This window comes from Astatotilapia calliptera, chromosome 7 (assembly GCF_900246225.1).
Source record: "Astatotilapia calliptera chromosome 7, fAstCal1.2, whole genome shotgun sequence".
NCBI classification, from domain to species: domain Eukaryota; kingdom Metazoa; phylum Chordata; class Actinopteri; order Cichliformes; family Cichlidae; genus Astatotilapia; species Astatotilapia calliptera.
Window position 1 is genome coordinate 7,323,330 of NC_039308.1, and position 18,523 is coordinate 7,341,852.

The 18,523-nt window shown below is 39.3% G+C and overlaps 1 protein-coding gene across 3 annotated transcripts in view; it reads right to left on the reverse strand.

The window, feature by feature from the left end:
* Positions 1 to 18,523, reverse strand: part of kiaa1549la (KIAA1549-like a) — a 113,625-nt gene that overhangs the window by 17,684 nt on the left and 77,418 nt on the right. For all 3 annotated transcript variants that reach the window (XM_026172779.1, XM_026172778.1, XM_026172777.1), the window contains 4 exons: positions 16,600 to 16,793; positions 8,177 to 8,322; positions 1,590 to 1,714; positions 628 to 848 (listed from right to left, as the gene is read on the reverse strand). In XM_026172779.1, the coding sequence (XP_026028564.1) occupies positions 628 to 848; positions 1,590 to 1,714; positions 8,177 to 8,322; positions 16,600 to 16,793 (686 nt within the window). The remainder of the gene's footprint in view (positions 1 to 627; positions 849 to 1,589; positions 1,715 to 8,176; positions 8,323 to 16,599; positions 16,794 to 18,523) is intronic.

An 18,523-nucleotide genomic window follows, 5' to 3' on the forward strand; every position in this document is an offset into this window, starting at 1 on the left:
GAAGTGTTTTTGTCATATTCAAAACAATTCTTTTGTATTCTTTTGATTTGCTTAAAATGACCTAAATTCTTCTAAATCTGAATGGTTTTTGGTAGAAGTTTGAAGTTGCTGAAGTGCTGAAGTTTAAGTTTCAGAAGGCAATAAAAGCTTTTCTTTGTCTGATGTCAAAGGATTTGTGAAATGTCCTCAGGCTGAATGTATTAAACTTAGTGACAAAAACAAGCAAAACCGACACTCTGTCAGTGTGACCTGTGAAATATTAATATGCTGACCTAATCTCACCCCTCTCTATTCACTCACTTGTTACGTGTTGCTTAGCAACTATGCTTTACAGCTACAGCATCACATTAAGTTTATATTTCCAGATGAAAAAAAAATGGATTTAGCCTTTATTGTTCATCATTGTAGTAGTTTAACACTTGAACATTCATTATTTAAATGGCATGAAACAAAAATTTCATGTGTAAGAACTGTAATTTCATAATAAGGTCTAATCCTCGTAATACATATTTTGTGATTGGTCATTGAGATTTATTTCACTTTCTGCAGCAAATCAAGTCAGTGATAAGACAAACATTTAATTATATTCCAAAATATGCATATTTAATTATATTTATATTACAATACCTCTTGTGACACCCTGCAAAGGACGCCCTCTTTTCCTCGGCAGTCATTGGCTCTTTCACCGCGCTGTCGTGCCGGCTGTGCCTCGTGTCACGGTGGCTATAACCGTGGCTTCCAGTCTCGGAGAGCGAGAATTCTCCGTAGCCTTTCCTCCGGGCCTTCTGACGCAGTTTGTTCCTGTAGTGCTCAATGTCGGACTTCTGTTTAAGCCCACTATGGTTAGCCTGCAAATTCAAGTAATCAAATTATTATTATTTTATATATATATATATACATATATATATACATATATATATACATATACACACACACACACACACACACACACACACACACACACACACAATTGTTATTTTTACTGTTTTGGCCTCTTTTTAGTACTCACATCCAGATATTCAGACTATGAAACACACTCTAATCATGGGGTTTTCTAGTCTTATGTTAATAGACTGAGGGTGGATTTATCATGAGCCTGTGTGTTGCTGTTTGAGCTGCAGCAAGGTGCAGACAGGTTGAGGCAGAATAAGAATGAGATGTGATGGGCTGACTGAGAGATTAGAGAGAGACAGAGGAATAGTGTTTGTAGCAACAACAGCTATATTCAGTAACAGTACAATTTGTCCCAGAGGAGATGTTATGTTACTACTACTATGGTGGAGGAGGGGTAGTATAACAGAATGGAAAAGCATCTTTCTGAGTTGATGCACCTAAAGAGCTTGATAAACTACTTCTTCAATACCACCCATTAATATTTGTTCAATCAATTGAGTTGATTGATATCAATTTGGATGCAGTCCAACATCATCAATCGTTTAAACAATGGGAGACGAAACGTGGTTACCAAATGCTGCACTTGTCTGTGTGACTCATGGTGTCCTACTTTTTACTCTGCCCTATTCTGTCACCACTTCCGAGTCCAGGAAAGCTTTGAAGACATGCGTGTAAATGTTTGTTTGCCAACTCACGTCCCCATTGACAACCACAGAATCTTGGCTGTGAGAAGAGGAAGAGGGATACGAGTAGGTTGGCTGGGCTGTCATGGGCTTGATAGTGATGAGACGCAGAGAGCCTGTATGGTCTTCATAGGGATCTGGAAAGACAAGAAAGCACACAACTTGGTAATAAGCAAGAGTACCAGTTCTCAAGGTAGAATAAATCAAAAATCAGTATTAACAGATGGATACAGAGGTTTACTAATGGAGCTACTTTTCATTTCTCGCATACTGTAAGCTTTATATTAAGCTTGGGTGGACTATTTTTGAACCAATGAATGATATGCCTGTTTTTTGCCTTACATCCACTTGCAATCTTATAGTTTACTGTGACGTACAGACCAAGGAAGAAGTTTGTGTTTCAGGTTTGGTGAGGGAAATTTCTGTATTTATTACTCTGTCATGTAGCACTAATAAGCTGGTGTGTGTGTCTACATTGCACCCACAGAGTTTTTGAACTTACTAATGAAGCAAGCTATTGTTAGCTAACACATTAGCACTCTAGGATTTAATTTGTATGATTTTGCTTGTGCTATGTTGGGGTTTTTTGGAGCCATAAGATGAATTTGATCAGTAATGGGTTATCAGCTTTTCAATTTCCTACCTTCCGTTGTCTCATTGCTCACATGTACTTTCCTCCACTGTTTTCCACTCCAAAATAATTGCTTTTATCCTCTAATGTGAGATTTACTTGTTGTCATGGAAACTACAACTTTAATAAACACTAAATCCAATAAGAATTGAGTTTTGTCTCATGAAAAACATCCGCTGTATGTGACTGGTCCTCTGCTTCGCACAGTAACACAATCTCAGTATTTATGAGACTGTATGTTACAGCAGCGAGCAGCAGATGGATAGTGCTATGTTGCTTCACAGTGACTCACTGACTGACTGACATCATATGGCAGACTGCTTCTTTGTAGGGCTACGACAGTATGCCATTAACTCTGCTCCAAACCCACAATGTTACATTCGTCCAGGCACCAGCTTCGTCTGCTCTCATTTGCTGGAGAAACTGTTCAGCCTATCAGAGTGTGACAGCTCAGGTCAGGACAGGTGGCATCACAAGCAGCAGAGGGCTGTGAACCTGAATGGACACAGGTAACAATGTGTTGTAGCTAACGTGAACCCTGAACCATTTCACAGCAAGTGGCAAACACTGTACTGGTGTTTGAATTGAACATGTACATGGTTTCTGCCACAAAGGTTGTTACATCTGGTGAGTGCCACGGAGAGTGTGTGTGTGTGCATGTTTAGACATCTTTGTGAGGACCAAAAATTGGCATGCTATAGTTTTGGGAACCAACAGTCACTTATGTGGACAAAATGCCCGTCCCCAAGTTTGTAGGCATTTTTGAGGCTCAAAATGTGGTTTTAGTGTCAGGGTTACAATTAGGTTATGGTTAGGCTGAGGGTTAGGATTAGGCATTCATATTTGATGGTTAGGGTTAAGGTAAGTGGCTAGGGAAAGCATTATATCAATGAGATATCCTCACTAAGACATGAAAACGAGTGTGTGTGTGTATGTGTGGCTGTGGGTGGTTGGCTGGTTGGCTGGTTGGCTGCATATGTGCACTCCTGCACTCAGGGAAGACAGAGGCCAAAACGAGGGTGAAATTCAACAAAGGCTATTTTATATTATTTTATTTTACAATAACTTATCTTGCCTAAGTTTCACTATGAAGAAAAAGTAGCAACTGAATCATATTTATTTTCATACAGCACTGACTGGTTTGGTCTACATAAATGGGAACATTACAAACATTACAAATATAAAGTTTGTAGGCTTTGCTTTTTAATTTTTTCCTTATTAGGAAAAATTTCTACTTTCCTGTTGTGTCTGTTCCTTCATTTAATTTAGCGGCAGCATGATGGCTGTGTTGTTGTTTTGCTTCCTCACAGCTACACATTTCAGATCAACAAAGAAGGGTCCTTCTTCTCTTCTTCTTTTGTGGTTAAATACATTTTAAAACATGTGGCTTCATTGACTGAATGTAGAAACTACATGTTGCATAATTTGAATAAACTACATTTTAGAGCCCCCGTTACTCAGTGTGTCTTCTGGTAAACAGTATGAGTCAGTCAACAATCTGCTGGTACTTTTGCTGTTTACTCCTTTATGTTTGCAGCAATATTGGTTACTATTATGGAGATGATTTAACAGATGAACAATAAAGTTAGTATATCCATAGACTACATATAAAACCACCATCATGTTATCCATTAGTTTTGGGATTTGAACCCTGAACATCTGAGGAACATTAAAACGTTCATTTAGCTATACTAAGGTCAGTGTTAGATGTAGTCTGTTTCTCTTGAACAGTTGCTCTAAAATCATTCTAAAATGTAAAAAACTACAACACTGTTTTTAGTCTCTTGTTGTGGAAGTTTAGCGTGCGAAATAAAAGAAGTCCCACTGTCTTTTGAGTGGTTTACTCTTGTAAGAAGGAATTTAGTCAGCACAAGGCACTGATGGCACTGCCCTGAAGGATTCACCGGAACAATGGAACCAGGCCGTACTTATATGGAAAGCTGTATCTTCATATATAAGAAACTAATCTTCTACATGTCTCACATCTGACAGATTCATTTTGGCTCACACTTCTTTACAACATTGCTTCAGTTTATTGAAGTTTGCATGTATTTGTTCATCACAGCTCTCTTGACTGAAACACTGGAACACCTCAATTGTTTTCTTTTTTGGCCATTCTGTTGCAGATTTGCTGCTGCACTTGGGGTCATTGTTTTGTTACGCGACGCAATCTGGACTAAGCTTTATCTTGAGTATACAGAGGAGTTCACAGTGGACTCAACTACACCTCAACAGGCCCAAATCATCACCCCTCCACCACTGTGCTCAACAGTAGCTATGAGGCATTTGTGCTGGAATGCTGTTATGTTTCTCAAACTGTGGCACTGTGCATTATGGCCAAACATCTCCACTTTGTATCCCATCTGTACAAAGGACATTGCTCCAGAAGTCTTGTGGTTTGTTCAAAATCAACTTTGCAATTCTAAGCTGTGTTGTTCTGTTGAGAAAGAAGATGCTTTTCCTGATAATGCTTCGAAACGAGCCACACTTGTTCAGTCTTTTTCTAGTTTTTTTGCAAGGAACTTTAACTTTTAACATGCTAACTGAGGTCTGTGGAGTCTGAGATGTAGTTCTTGAGTGTTTGCATTTTCATTTCACTTTCGCTGACTCTCGCAAGTAAAATTACGGGTGTAGTACAAAATTCTCTTTAGCCAATGCTTTGACACCTGTAAAACTTCCTGAAGATGTGTGACCCACTGCAGCAAGCAGGTGTTTTTATCATTTCTGTAGCATACCGGCATTATTCTCTCCCTTTTTTTCTGAAAACTCTATTCCTGTCCATCTCCAGCTCTCTGCAATCTCTAGTGAGAAAATGAAACAATTACTCATCTTCTTGTCTCTTCTGGGTAAGCATTCATTCGCTCGCATAAACACTATTAATCACTTAAATTGCTGTGAACATTAGTTTGCTGATGCAAAAGAGATCTGAAAATCACAGTGTCCCAGAATGCCACTGAACAGCAGCAACGTGGCAGTGTTACCAGTGATCAGAGCAATGTTTAGGCAATCAATTCTGAAACTGCAGAGCTGGAAAAAAAACTGGGCTGATAATCTGTTGAACAGTTCAAAGATGCAGTGCATTCACTGCCACTACTGATTACAGGTGATGTAGATCAAAAGGCACAGTCTATTATCTCATGTCTGACAAAATGTTTGTTTTTAATCCTGTGATGTCTGCTAATTTAACGCTAGTGAGGAATCTGTGCAGACAGCGAATAATGTTATCATTTTATCACATTCTGCAAACTATGTAATTTATATAATATTTTATAAATATGTTTTAGGTTTACAGGTTGCCAAATATTGCAAGGGCTGACAAAAGCATTCATGCTTGCATCTTTGGACCTCTAAATTAGCTTAGCAGGTTCAACCCACAGACTGTATATAAAAGATGGACTGACCACCAAGATGGCAACCATTAGTTATGAAATCTGTATGTGGCGGGGCGTGGTCTGCAATGCCGCTGCAGGAGCGATGGACGCACCTGCAAGGCATCTGCAACCATGCCTCGTTGGCTTGAAAATCTGCACTGGGTCCTGAGGGTCGTGTTGTTGTTGTTGTTGACGCAGTCGGGCTTTGAGCTGGAAAGTTGCAGCCGACTGAGTGTGTTTGCAGCAGCTTAGTAAAAAGATGCGGAAAAGCATGTTCATGGAAACATCATCAAGTCTGCCGTGCAATGTTTACACTGCATTTGGAAACTTCAACATTTGCCTTGCTTGTCCCATGTTGAAGTTTTTGGACCATAAGTGAAACTAGTTGGATGGACGGGTGAAGTCCTAAACCATACAAGGCTATTTAGCTTCATCAAGATGCATCCATTAGCAATATGCTACAGCACATATATATTTATTAATTAATAGTAAGTAGCAGACTACTAAAATAGATAATTCCATTAAAATGCTAAAAAGGGACTAAAGGGGCAAACACAGTTGAGAAGTCCATTGCAGTGGAGTGGTCCAAATTACCAGAAGTGAGCCTATCTATGGAAAACTACAACATTTTTTATTGTCACAACCTGCTAACATGCTTTTTTAAGCTTTATTAGGAGAACTGTCATTTACTTCAGCAGCGGAGATTGTCATATGGCTGTAAACAAGAACCTTCTTCTTTAAAATGACACAGTACCTGCCAGCTACTTTGTTGAATTAATGATGGAGAACATTTCAAAAGGCTCAAAGATGATGCAGTAGAAAACAGACATTGTCTTTTTTCATTTCACATGTTCTGTTTAAACTTGGCACCACCATTACTCATAACAGGAGTTCACTTGAAGTTGCGCCATCATGCTAGAACCAGCTATTGTAGCCTCAGGCAATGACGAGAAGACCACAGAAGGTGGTAAGCTCATTTTTTTATGAAGCCTCAGTTTTTGTCATTTCTAGATTTGACTTGAGTCCTAACTGACACTGACTCAAGAGTCTGGATAGATTTAGCCAAAGAGTGATTATAAAGAAAAATGTTAGTAGCTTCCTGGTCCGAAAAGGGGAAGGGGAAGTGAAATAGCTATTGGAGGACATCGTAGTGGCTGGATTCATTTTTCATAGATGTACCCAAATGTAAATGTGTGTATATGACAGATTTAGCACAGCTCCCACAGATTAACATGGGCTTTGTGTATAGTTTTGCTCACATATACCATGCTTACTCCCAACACAAGCACACCTATGCTAATTTTGTTTTGTGTTGTTTTACTTTTATATCAACTTTAAAGTTGCTTAATTTTTTTCTTGAATTCAATTCAGTTCAATTCAATTTTTCTTATGAAGCACCAAACCACAACAACAGTTGCCTCAAGCTGCTTAAAGTGAACTTAATAATGTGAAGTACGTGTTTGTCATCATCATGGACCAGTCTCCTCTTTTTATGACCTTTTTTAACAAATGCTTTTAAATTAATAATGCATTCTTCATAATTAGTCATCAACCGTCTGTCTAATTGATGTAGTAGTGTGAAAAATATCAGAATCGGCATAAAAAGGTAGAAAACAACATGGAAATAAAGATGTCCTTATAACCAAGAAGTGTCGATAAAACATCAATAAACTAAGCTACAGCATGTCATCGCAGATTTTAGACTACATCAGGTCCCTTCTTTAACAAAAAAAAAAAGAAATGTGACTCTTGATTACAAGTAACCTTCTCATTTTAATAGTAATTCAATTATAACTTGGCATTTAAGTAGTCATACCCTTTGTGTGTGTGTGTGTGTGTTTTTAATATTGCACTCTGTGTGAGTGCAATATCTAAAAGCTCATTTAAAATGATGGAGAGGACAGGCATCAAGGATTAACAAGTAACTTTCCTACAGCATAGAACATATGCAGTGGGTTGTATGGATTTGAATAACACCTAAGGTGACACTACGCTGTCAGAACTGTTTCCTCCCACTTCCTTGTCTTTCTCTGTGGTTCTGCTCCAAAGTAAGTTGATGCAATGCTTAAGGAATATGTACTCGCTTTTATCTCCATGCAGCATTTGGAATGAGGTAAGCCGATTGAAAACAGCCTAAATAGCAACACGTGAATGCTTCATGTGTCTTCTAACTGATCTAATATCCCAGTTTGCATATGAGCGGACATGTGACAATATCTGATGAGTACATGTGTCGTCCCTGATAGTTACATGATGCTGTAGCAGGCTGACTCATTGTAAGCATGAGTGTGTTTGCGCTTCATTAGCTCACAATAATTATCCTTGGGTAAAAACATCATAGCATGAGTGTGTGTGTGGAGGGGCGGGGGGTGGTCAGTTTTTTGGTGATCTGCACTTGTTTATTAGCAATGAAAGACTTTCTGATGGGCACAAACATAAGGAGAGGCAGATTTTTTTCCATCTATCCATCCATCTGTCTTTGTATGTGTCCTTCTCCTAATACCTTCCCTTCTTCCTCCTTCACTGGAATCATCTCATTCTTTGTCTACCTTCTTAACCCCCTCCCTCCTCATCTCTCTTTCCTTCCTCCTCCTCACCGTTGGCACCCCTCTTGTGTAGCTCCTCTTTGCCGTTCTTGCTGCTGCTGCCAGTCGCAGTCCTCCGGGCCGAGGAGCTCTTGCTGGTGTTCAGCTTCCCGGAGCCGTTACTCGACACCGAGCCATCCTCATCACTTGGCAACCTCCTGTAGTAGCCATGGCAACAGAAAGGAGGCGAAGGGAGAGAGGAAAAGGGAGGGGCGAAGAGGGTTGTGAGTGTGTACACAAACAGGGCATCATCTCACAGTTATTACTGCCAACACACTATTTAAAAAAATGTTAATGGCTCATTACAAAAAAGAAAAAAACCCAAAAGTGCTTCACAAGCCAAAAACATGTGGTGTGGTGTTTGTATGTGAGTGTGCGCATTTTATGACAATCGTGTAGGTAAACCAGCAGATTTGGAAGTTTATATGCAATTTAATTTGTCCTGGAAATGCCAAAAAAAGAGAGAAAAAAGGTAAAAGCTTGGCTGTAAGGACTGTATAGTCTACGGGAACTGAAGGTGAACAAACTTTGTAAAATCTAAGCTACTTTTCAAGTGGCATTGTTTAACTATAAGTGACATCATTAGTCACAAAGACAGAGATGTCTAAAACATTCAAATCTGCAGCAGCAACTTGATCTGAAAGGTGAAGATTAGCATTGTCACACATCGTGCTACCTGCCAATTGTCAACACCACTGACTCAACTTTTGTCTCATCTTGAGCTAATCACTTGTCATCACCAAATTATATAATTGTCAGTCATAAAAGTTTGAGTCCCCAACTTTTTCTTTGTGCTTCATATTGTCCCTCCTGACAGGGTCAAAGGGGACTGGAGCTACAGGATACTCCCTGGGCAGAACACCAGACTGTCACAGACAACCATTCACATCTACAGATAACTAAGAACTAATGAACCTAACATGCATGTCTTTGGAATGTGACACCAGGAGAAGACATGAATTCCACACAGAAAGGCTCCGGCCTGCTGGCGGATTCGAACCCACTGTGCTGCCCGGATAAGCCATTAAGTGAAAGGATGACTGATGGCATATGACATCACATCAGCAAATAAGATAACATTATAGATATACAAGCCTGATCATTTAGAGTCAAATTAATGTCATAGCATTTTTTTTAAATGATAAATGATTTATTTCTTATCTTATCTTGTGCACCTAAACTAATAACACTCCTGACTCCTGGCATTTTCATGCCAGCTTCCACACCTGATAATCAGCAGTTACAGTAGCTTGACCTATGTGATGTTAGCAGCTAACTAGACAAATTACATCACCTTTTACTGTTGTACTGTGTCATACGGTGTTTGTGCTTTTAGAGATGGTGATTAGACTTGTGCTGAATGCACCTTGTAAAAAAAAAAAAAACGTGAAATGAAGAAATGCAGTGCAAATGTGAAGGACAAGCAGAACAATGGCATGCTGATTTTTTGGGATAGCCTGGCTTCCGGCCAGGGACCTTGATGGAAAACAGCCCAGCATGCATATATTTCCCACTCAAAGAGTCATTTCCCTTTACTTCAGAGGAAATTATATTGATGACATTTATTTCCTGTTATAGCAGCAACCTCCAGGCTTTATCATAACCTTAAACCAAATAGTGATCTACATTATAGTGACTTGCTTTTGTCCCCAAAAGGTAACATCAAGTCAGTGTATTAAACACTTTTATGTCCTTTATGTCCAGTGTGTGTGTGTGAAAAAATCTCGTGCATAAACATGTACGAATTCAAAAATAGCACTTAGTCAGTTCAATCTATATACCGAGCACACACATACGCACACACACGTGCAGGGTACACAAACACACATGCGCACAGCCTTGAGGCATGTAAGACACAGCAGCTACACAACGTGACAGGCCGGTCTACAGGTGGTGTGAGATGCACAAATCAGCCGGAGCCGACATTACAGAACCACAGGCGAGGCTAACACTGTGAACACACACACACACACACACACACACACACACACACACACACACACAATGCAGCCAGTGCTGTGTCCGGTGACTGGCCAAGTCAAAGTAAAAGTCATGTGGAATCAGGCAAAGAGCCGCTGGGATGGAAGGAGAAATACAGTGTGTGTTCCACATAAATCTGTGAAGGCCAGAGGGAGGAGCAGCTGAATCAATAATCACACTACTGGAGACTAGCGTTCATCTCCGTGCCGCTCTTTGTGCCTCACAAACTGCAGCTCTCTGGAGGCTGAAGTGAGCAGAATAAATGCTGCCCCTGTGAACCCATCCTACAGTGTTGCCCCATGGTTAGCATGCAGACTGCGTCTTCCTCCTTCCTCACACCAGAGCATGTTCAGCGGGTAAAATAATCACCGCCGTTGTTTCTCACATTGTTTCAATTTTTTATGGTTTAAACAAAGAACCATTTTGAAATGAAGCAGAAAATGATCACATCACTCTACTCGTGTCAAGACAATGACGCAATCACACACAAAAAGCTGACAGCAATTTAGTCACTGTTGAAGACAAACGGTTATATTACAAAGCTGCAGGAGTAAAATATATATTCTTAAAACACAAACATGTGGCACCTGTTCCACTGCTCATTAGCACAAATAACTATAATATACAGCAAACAATAATATTAAAGGAACTGTTGAATTCAAATACAAGACAAATACTATTATTTACTCTCAGACATCATACAGAGCCAAGAAAAAAAAAAACCTCTGACATGGCCTGTTTAGTATTTAACAAAAATTCTTAATTATTTTAAAAGATTGACAGATAGGCATCCATAGATGGTAGTCAATCTGCTGTTTTGTGATGGGTGGGAACAACATCATCTACCCAAATCTACCCACTTGTGATACCACAACCAGTTAGGGCCGAGGGCAGCGTCAATGAATTTGAAATGCACGCACAAAATAAAAAGCCCAAACTGGAACGCAGTGCAAAGTGATTTCAATAACATGTATACTGCTTAGCAATGCAAAGTCATTTGAAAATGACAATCGTGCAACTTTTCATCTAATGCAAGTCGGAAACTTTTCCTTTATGATAAAGCACAGCACCTGGTTCTGCCTGCACACAGACCACAAAGCACAACAATAAATGCATTCTTGGTTGTTGTTTGGGTTTGAAATCCATTGCACCCCACATTGCATCGGTTCGACAGTGAGATATGTATGTACCCAGGTGGTAGAATAATGTGAATAGTGTTACCTTCTTTGAGAATGTGTGTGCCGGTTGGTAAAGCTGATTATCAAACTATGCCAGCGCTTCCAGTCCTTTACACTGTCATCACCGTCACACAGAACGGCTGCCTCTCGCTTGGCTACAGCCAGGGTTATAAATATACATGTGTTTATCATCCTTGAGAGGCAAAGCACAACTAATCCCACCTCCATTCATTTTCATCTAGCGGTGTATAAATGTGAGGCTCTGTCTTATGTGCATTTCTGCATTTGCATTAATGTGAGAGGAGGCATGATGCATCTCATTTATGACTCCCGAACTTCCTCAAGGGAAAGCTGTCGCAATTGACTGTGGGCGCGGGTGTGGGTGTCGCTCGTAGTAGAGAAATGTTTGGGGATGGAAACGTTTACAAAAAGAACAGTTTTCATATTTTGTTCTAAATCTTTTCAGTGTTTATGCATAGAACAGATTATGTCATAAGTCTAGTGAAATCTACCGGGAATAAGACCTTTTGGTACATTTTGGGAAATGTGTTTAAATGGCAGGATTCCGGCAGATGTTTGCAAATCACATTCATCGCTCATGCGTGAAAAGCAGGGACAATAACAAGGAAGATTAGAAACAAAAAAAGAGAAAATATATGGGGAAGAGACTTCATTTATTACCAAATAAAGACAAGCTGCATAAAACATGAAGATTAGCAGCAGATAGATGCAACTTTCATTTTCTAACATTATTCATTCTGATTTGAAATCACAGAAATACAATCAAACACTCAAATGTCTAATCCTCAGTAGTAGCCCAGTGGCTGTGGAGACAAATGACCATCTGTTTAGCCGTGTGTTTGGGTCATTACATGGATTTCATTAGTTTTTCACTGAGAGCAGATTGTGTCTGATCAGTTTGTCTCTTCCCATGAGCTCCCATTTCCAAAATCACCATAAATCTAATACACAGTATTTCGCTCAACTTTTAAAAAAAATGTAGAAATAACATTTTACTAGAGCCAAGCTTCAGAGCTTTAATCCAAAATAGTGCCCAACTTTTCAAAACGGGCTCGTTCCGGCTTGCTTGTGATGGTTTTGGTGACGTCTTTGAGTTTTGGTTCTTGTTTTCATTGTTATTCTAGTGGTGTTGACTTTTTGTCTGCCCAGCGCTTCCCGTGTTCCTTCTGTCTCGTCTGTCTGCTTTCTGTGTGGCATGTTTACTGTGAGTCTTGTCGCCTTCATGTTAAACATGGTTTTTGTTTGTTTCCTGTTTGACTTTGATAGGTTTCTTCTGGCTGCTTTGTTTTATCTTGTGTCCTGATGTGATTTTTCTATCCGATTATTGCTGTAGCTTGCATATTCTCCAGTTTTTAATTATATTCTTTGTGTTTGTATGGTCACGTTTGTCCTCTGCTGTCATATGTTAGTCAAACAGGCATGCACTCAAAACATTTTTTAGGGTGTGGAGACCAGTCAGTGAGCTAATGGCAAATTTCTGATCTCTAATTAATAGTGTGTATTTCCAGACTGGTTGGGGAGGTATAGATATGTTGATGCAGCAAAAGCATGCTTGCAAATGCTAGCAGGTTGCTGTTGTTCCCCATAGTTTATATGGAAAACGGTGAATGTCAGAAAAAATACTCAACAAGTAGTTGTGAAAAGTGCGATCAAAACTGGCAATTTCTACCGCTTACCTTCAAAGACAAAGTTTCACCTTTTGAAATGTATTGTTTGAAGTGGTAAGATAGAACTTTTACTGTGAAGGCGCATGCTATCCGTTTCCATTTTGTGTGAACTTTTTTCATGTTTTATCTACAGCTTGAAGAGTAAAAAGGCTAAAAAGTCTGCAGCTTTCATGCAAACTACAGGCGACTGTAGCAATTTGCAAGGGATCTCACGGGGAGCTTTTTGGTGCAGAACCCAACTTGCAAATCATTTCGCTGGGCAGTGAGCTGACCTGTGAGAAGGTGTGAGGAGGTCACTAACTGGTCTCTAGGCCTGTGTGACTGAGGCCTTATGCTTTTGCAATGTTTCTTCCATGTTTTTTTACAGACGTGGATCATAGTGACAGGCTTCAGCTGCAGTTTCTGAGACAAACTTTTTAATCAACAGTGAACTTCCTCCTGATTTCACTGGGTACAGATGCATTTTTTTTTTTACTTTATTGCTCCCCAACTTTTGAAATCAGTCTATGATTCATGCCACATGCCGAAACATGATCCAAATCTTTCAAACCTGACACTACGCTTTAAGCAATACACCCCCCAGTGTGTAGAAGACTGGAGGAAATGCGCTTAAGCTTGCACGGATTCTATTTTTTTAATATTAGTAGTATTTTTGGAGACATTTAGTTGCAGATAATTATCTGTGAACGACCTAATGAACCCACATTAGTGCAGCAGGAAGCCATCGGACTCATGTCATCAGCGTATTTAAAAATATGAGAAGAGACGTGACATTCATTAGTGTAGAGTTTGTATAAAATCCAGTACTGGCCATTTTTGCTAATGAGAGGACACGGTCTCTCTGCTCACTAAAACGACAATGAAATTATTCATCCAAAAAATGTTATTTAAATGTTACTTAAACAGATGACTTTGGGTTTGTACTCTCTCCAGTGTAGACACCAATCCCAACACAAAAAGAGCCTCAGTAACTATAAAAAAATTAAAATTGTTCGCCTCTGCTGCGAAGCCATCTCTGATATCTATAAAGAAATGTATATGATATTCGTATGTTTCAGTGAGACTAGCTGTGCGTAAGACACCTCCACCCCCACCACCTGTACGGTTGGCGATCCGATCCCAGGCTGGAAACAGTCCCAAAGTATCCTTGGGAATACACTGAACCCCAGATTGCTCCTAGTGTGTGCATCATGTGAATGTTAGATAGAAAAACTGTAGAAAAAAGTGCGTTTATGAATGTCTGTGTCGATAGATAGTTTTGTTTTTTTTTACTAATGAAATATCTGAAGGAATTATGAATTCATACCACCACTCAGTACTTGTAGGAAACTTAATTATCTTTGCGCCTCAAACAAACACAGTGGTGAAATCTCAGGCAGCAGATTCCCCTTTGATGCCATGAGCTTGACAGCAAACTGATAACCAGACAAATCAAAGACAAATGAAAACTTTCTAGTTTTCAGACTCAGTAACATGTAGAAACTCCTAAAAATCATCATAAAACACTGATTTGTGTAACAAGTTATAACTATGCACAACATTTTAAATTTGTAGATAATCAAAAATCTCTTTGAAACACATTTGAGCTTTGAAAAAAAATACTAAGATGAAGCCTGTTTGTTTTTTTGACTCAGCAGGGATGATTTTAAATACGAGAAGCTGAGAATATTTTATATTGAAAGCCATATGGAATCCTAGAGTGCCTTATTGGGTTATATTGCATTATATGTTCACATTTCCCCATAAACTGACATAGAAAAGGTACAAAATGGTGCGTAACATTTGACAAGAATGCAGGAAATGAAACGTCTGATGCTTGAAATAATCAGGGGGAGGGGTGTCTGGCCCTCCACCTTTCCTAAACACATGTTATGTATATTCTTACATATAAAGTATAATGAGAGAGATATTGATTTTGTGGATTATCTGTATTTTTTATTTTAAACTCGTTTATTAATTTCTGACTTTGAGACACACCGGTGTGTCTACTGGCCAATTAGTTTTTTCACAGGTCCAGCAGCCCCATAATGAGTCATTTAAACAGGTAATGCTCGTCGTTGCCAGTGATACCCCGTCCCACGCTGTTTACAGTAGATCTTGCTCATCAGTAGATGAAAGGCACAGTCGTTTAAATGTATTTCCTGTTAATTTACACAAATCTTTTGTGTCACATCATGTGTCAGATAGGTGTTAAGCTGTTAACAGTTGAAAATTACTGGAGCAATTATTTATTCACACTTAAATGGGATCATCTGTATTTGTATAGCAACACACCTAACACCACTATTAGACTCAGCGCTCTCAACTTCAGCCTAGTACATCACTCCATCCGTTGTTTTGGCTGCAAACAGAAGCAGCTTCCCTTCTTTTGTCTACAAACAGCCTTTCGTTAACATTGGACTTATCTTAAAATCATGTCAATCTGTCAGACTGTGCACTGCTTACTCTGGGCTTCTCTCTGGCTTAACTGTGATGCACAAACAAGCACTGATGTCTGGACTTGCTGAAAAGCTCTGGTTTTGTCACCGCCTTGTTCACTGACTGAAACAGATGCTCGAGAACTTTGTTCTTCCCCTTCACAAGACTTCCAGCTGGGAACAGCATGTCGGATCAGCTCGCTATCTCAGCACTGTACCTGTGTTCAATCACAGCGTATAGTGATGTATGAACAAGGGAGAGCTTTCCTTTACATCCACATCTATAATGAATTATGCACAATGATGGCAGCAGTGTGACATAAGACACCTCCTCTACTGGGTTTTGGTCCGTGAAAGGGTCAGACTACACTTTTGTGTTAACGACATGCTTTGCTTAAACACCCAAAAGCAAACCGTCAAGCTCAAATTTCTCTGAGCCAACTGCTGCTATTGTTGGACATAAAACAATGTTTTAAAACAGACAATACAGCTGAGGGTGTGTTACCCTCTCTGCATCACAGCTGATCAAGCCTAATTCATACCTAGTAGATGCATATCAGCTGAATGGGTAACACAATATTATGTGACAAAAATTGTATTCTTAAAACTTCTTTATGTAAATTTGAGTCAACAGGACTTTTGAAGTTTCATGTGTGTTTATGTTTTCCAGATTCTTCTGTGGGGACGAGTCGCCCTGGCAACCAGCCAGCAGACATTTAAACCCAAACCATGATCAATACCTAACCCTAATCAAATCAATTTTATTGTCTAAACCTCACCAAATATGTTTTTTAAATTAATAATATATCAAAAATAACACAAATGAAGTCTGTGAGGTCTATTTGGGTGAACATTTTTCATTTAATACTTGAGATTTTGCCATTAGAACTTGAGTTCAGTCCACATAAAAAAAATAATGATATATAATTAATGTTTTATCCAAATTGTAGCATATGTCTGTGCATGTCTCTGTTTCGGTTTGGTAGGTAACACCTGACTAAATGATCACACCAAAATAAAGATTTTTGTGCTACTTGTCTTCATGATTTAAAAAAAAAACAAACTAAAAAAACAGATGCAATGATAAAGCACAATAATGCTAACATCCAAATCATTTATATAAGGTCAGTTTTCCCAGTACATTAAAGCAGATGAGTCAGTAACTTTCTTACCCTCCTTTGTGTATGTCAGCAGACGGAGGCCTCTTATTGGCAGTCCCATCCTGGTGCACCTTCTTATCCAGTGACAGCGACAATGGAGCGTCTCGCACAGGCAGCCCCAAAACCAGCGTCTCCTTGGTAACAGAGACTGCCTCATCGCCAGTTCGACCCATGTGCTTCTTGGCATAGTCGAAGCCCTGGACAGGCTGTTGGGGGGGAAAGGACAACACATAATGTTTGAATTTGCACAGTCAAAGCTAATCCAGCTTTTAGCACAATCCAGTCAGGAGTTTTTGGATTGATGGACCAAAAGCAACTTGAGACATGAAAACAAACATCGACTGTAGAGCACATGCAAAGACATCAAAAAAGACAATGCAACCGTTTCTGATATGCTGTACATGGCAGACGCTGATGAGAGGGAAATATTGGAAGTCAGTTTACTTTAAAACTCACAAAAAATTAACAATATATAACAATATATCAGCCACAGAATGTGCAGATCTAGCATGAATGAAAAGAGCAGTTGACACCAAAAGAATAACTGAAGAATCAAAAGTGCGAGGCAGGATTTCTTGCAGAATTGAACATCAGAGTTTTCCCATTTACATTATTGGTAAGCTAGTTTTCAGTTTAATTATATATGTTATACTGATGCATTTCAACAAGCAAACAAATAGAGCCAATAGCCAGCTGAAGCATGCATACAACTAATGTTCATAACAGTTTCAGCTGTGTGGTGGCAGATGTCTTTTCTGCCTGTTGCCATAGCAAAAACATAAATACATCTGCACTTTTTATTGTCTTTGCCTACTGTTTTGTGACATCAGTTGCCCATTGTTGCATTGTTCAGTGCACAACACCTTTTATCCTGATATAAGCACTCTGGATTGAGCGGTAATTGAAGCCATAATGTTGGGTAACACACTTACAGCAGAAGCAAAAGCTTAAAGTTTAATTTGGTGAGAAGTCACCACACTTTAGAAAAGCTCGCTGGATTTGACAGGCAATACCATACGTGCAGTTTTTATGGCATGCCACAGAAATTAAAGTTAAGGCTCCTTCTTTTACTGATAAGAGCTACTTAAGTGACACATATAGAATTTTACTTTGTAAACGTTTGCCAACTATTTGCAAATTCTAACACTTGGATAGACTTGCTGCGCATGTTCTATGTAGGGCTCTGGCTATGACAGCAAAAATTTTTAATTTTTCCTTGTTGTCGTTTGCCTTCAGTTTCTGAGCCTTGCACAGGATCCAAAAACTCCCTGTGCATGGGGTTCTAATTTTAAATTTTGAATTCCCACTCAATACTGCTGCTCCGAGAATGTAACCTTAAGCTTTGATCCATGAGTTTGGGGTTTTTTTTGGGTTGTTTTTTTTTTTATAGACTGCTCATCATGTAATAAGCCCAATAGCAGTACCAGCTGGAGTTGATCTCTGTGGCACATACACACCTATCACATGCCTGGTGTAGCCATTTCCTGTGATTAAAGCAGAAGCATAATGCTGCAGCTTCAACTCTATTATTGATACAGTCTATTCACTGGGTTTGTGTGTTTCTATACTTTTTTTTATCCGTTTAAAACCTTCTGTTTCACAAGCTGGGCTACTGCAGCTTAAATGTTAAAGTGTGTTTATTATGTTTTTCCTTTTCAGATTTAACCTCTGTGTGAATAGATATGTCAGTAAACACCATGAACGCCAGCGATGGGACTGCCTTTGTTTGACTGGACTGATAGATGAAAGACTTCAACTCACTTTTCAATTCATAAAACATTTTGAGTCCGTTGTCACCCTGAGCTTTTCACGCTAGCTGCAGCACTGAACAACCTGATGTGGGTGAACAGCGCTCAGAGTTCTACCAGCTGACACGACATGGTCTCCTGAATACTAAAGAAACATTTCCAGATAGGTGTTGCTTCTATTTCAGATA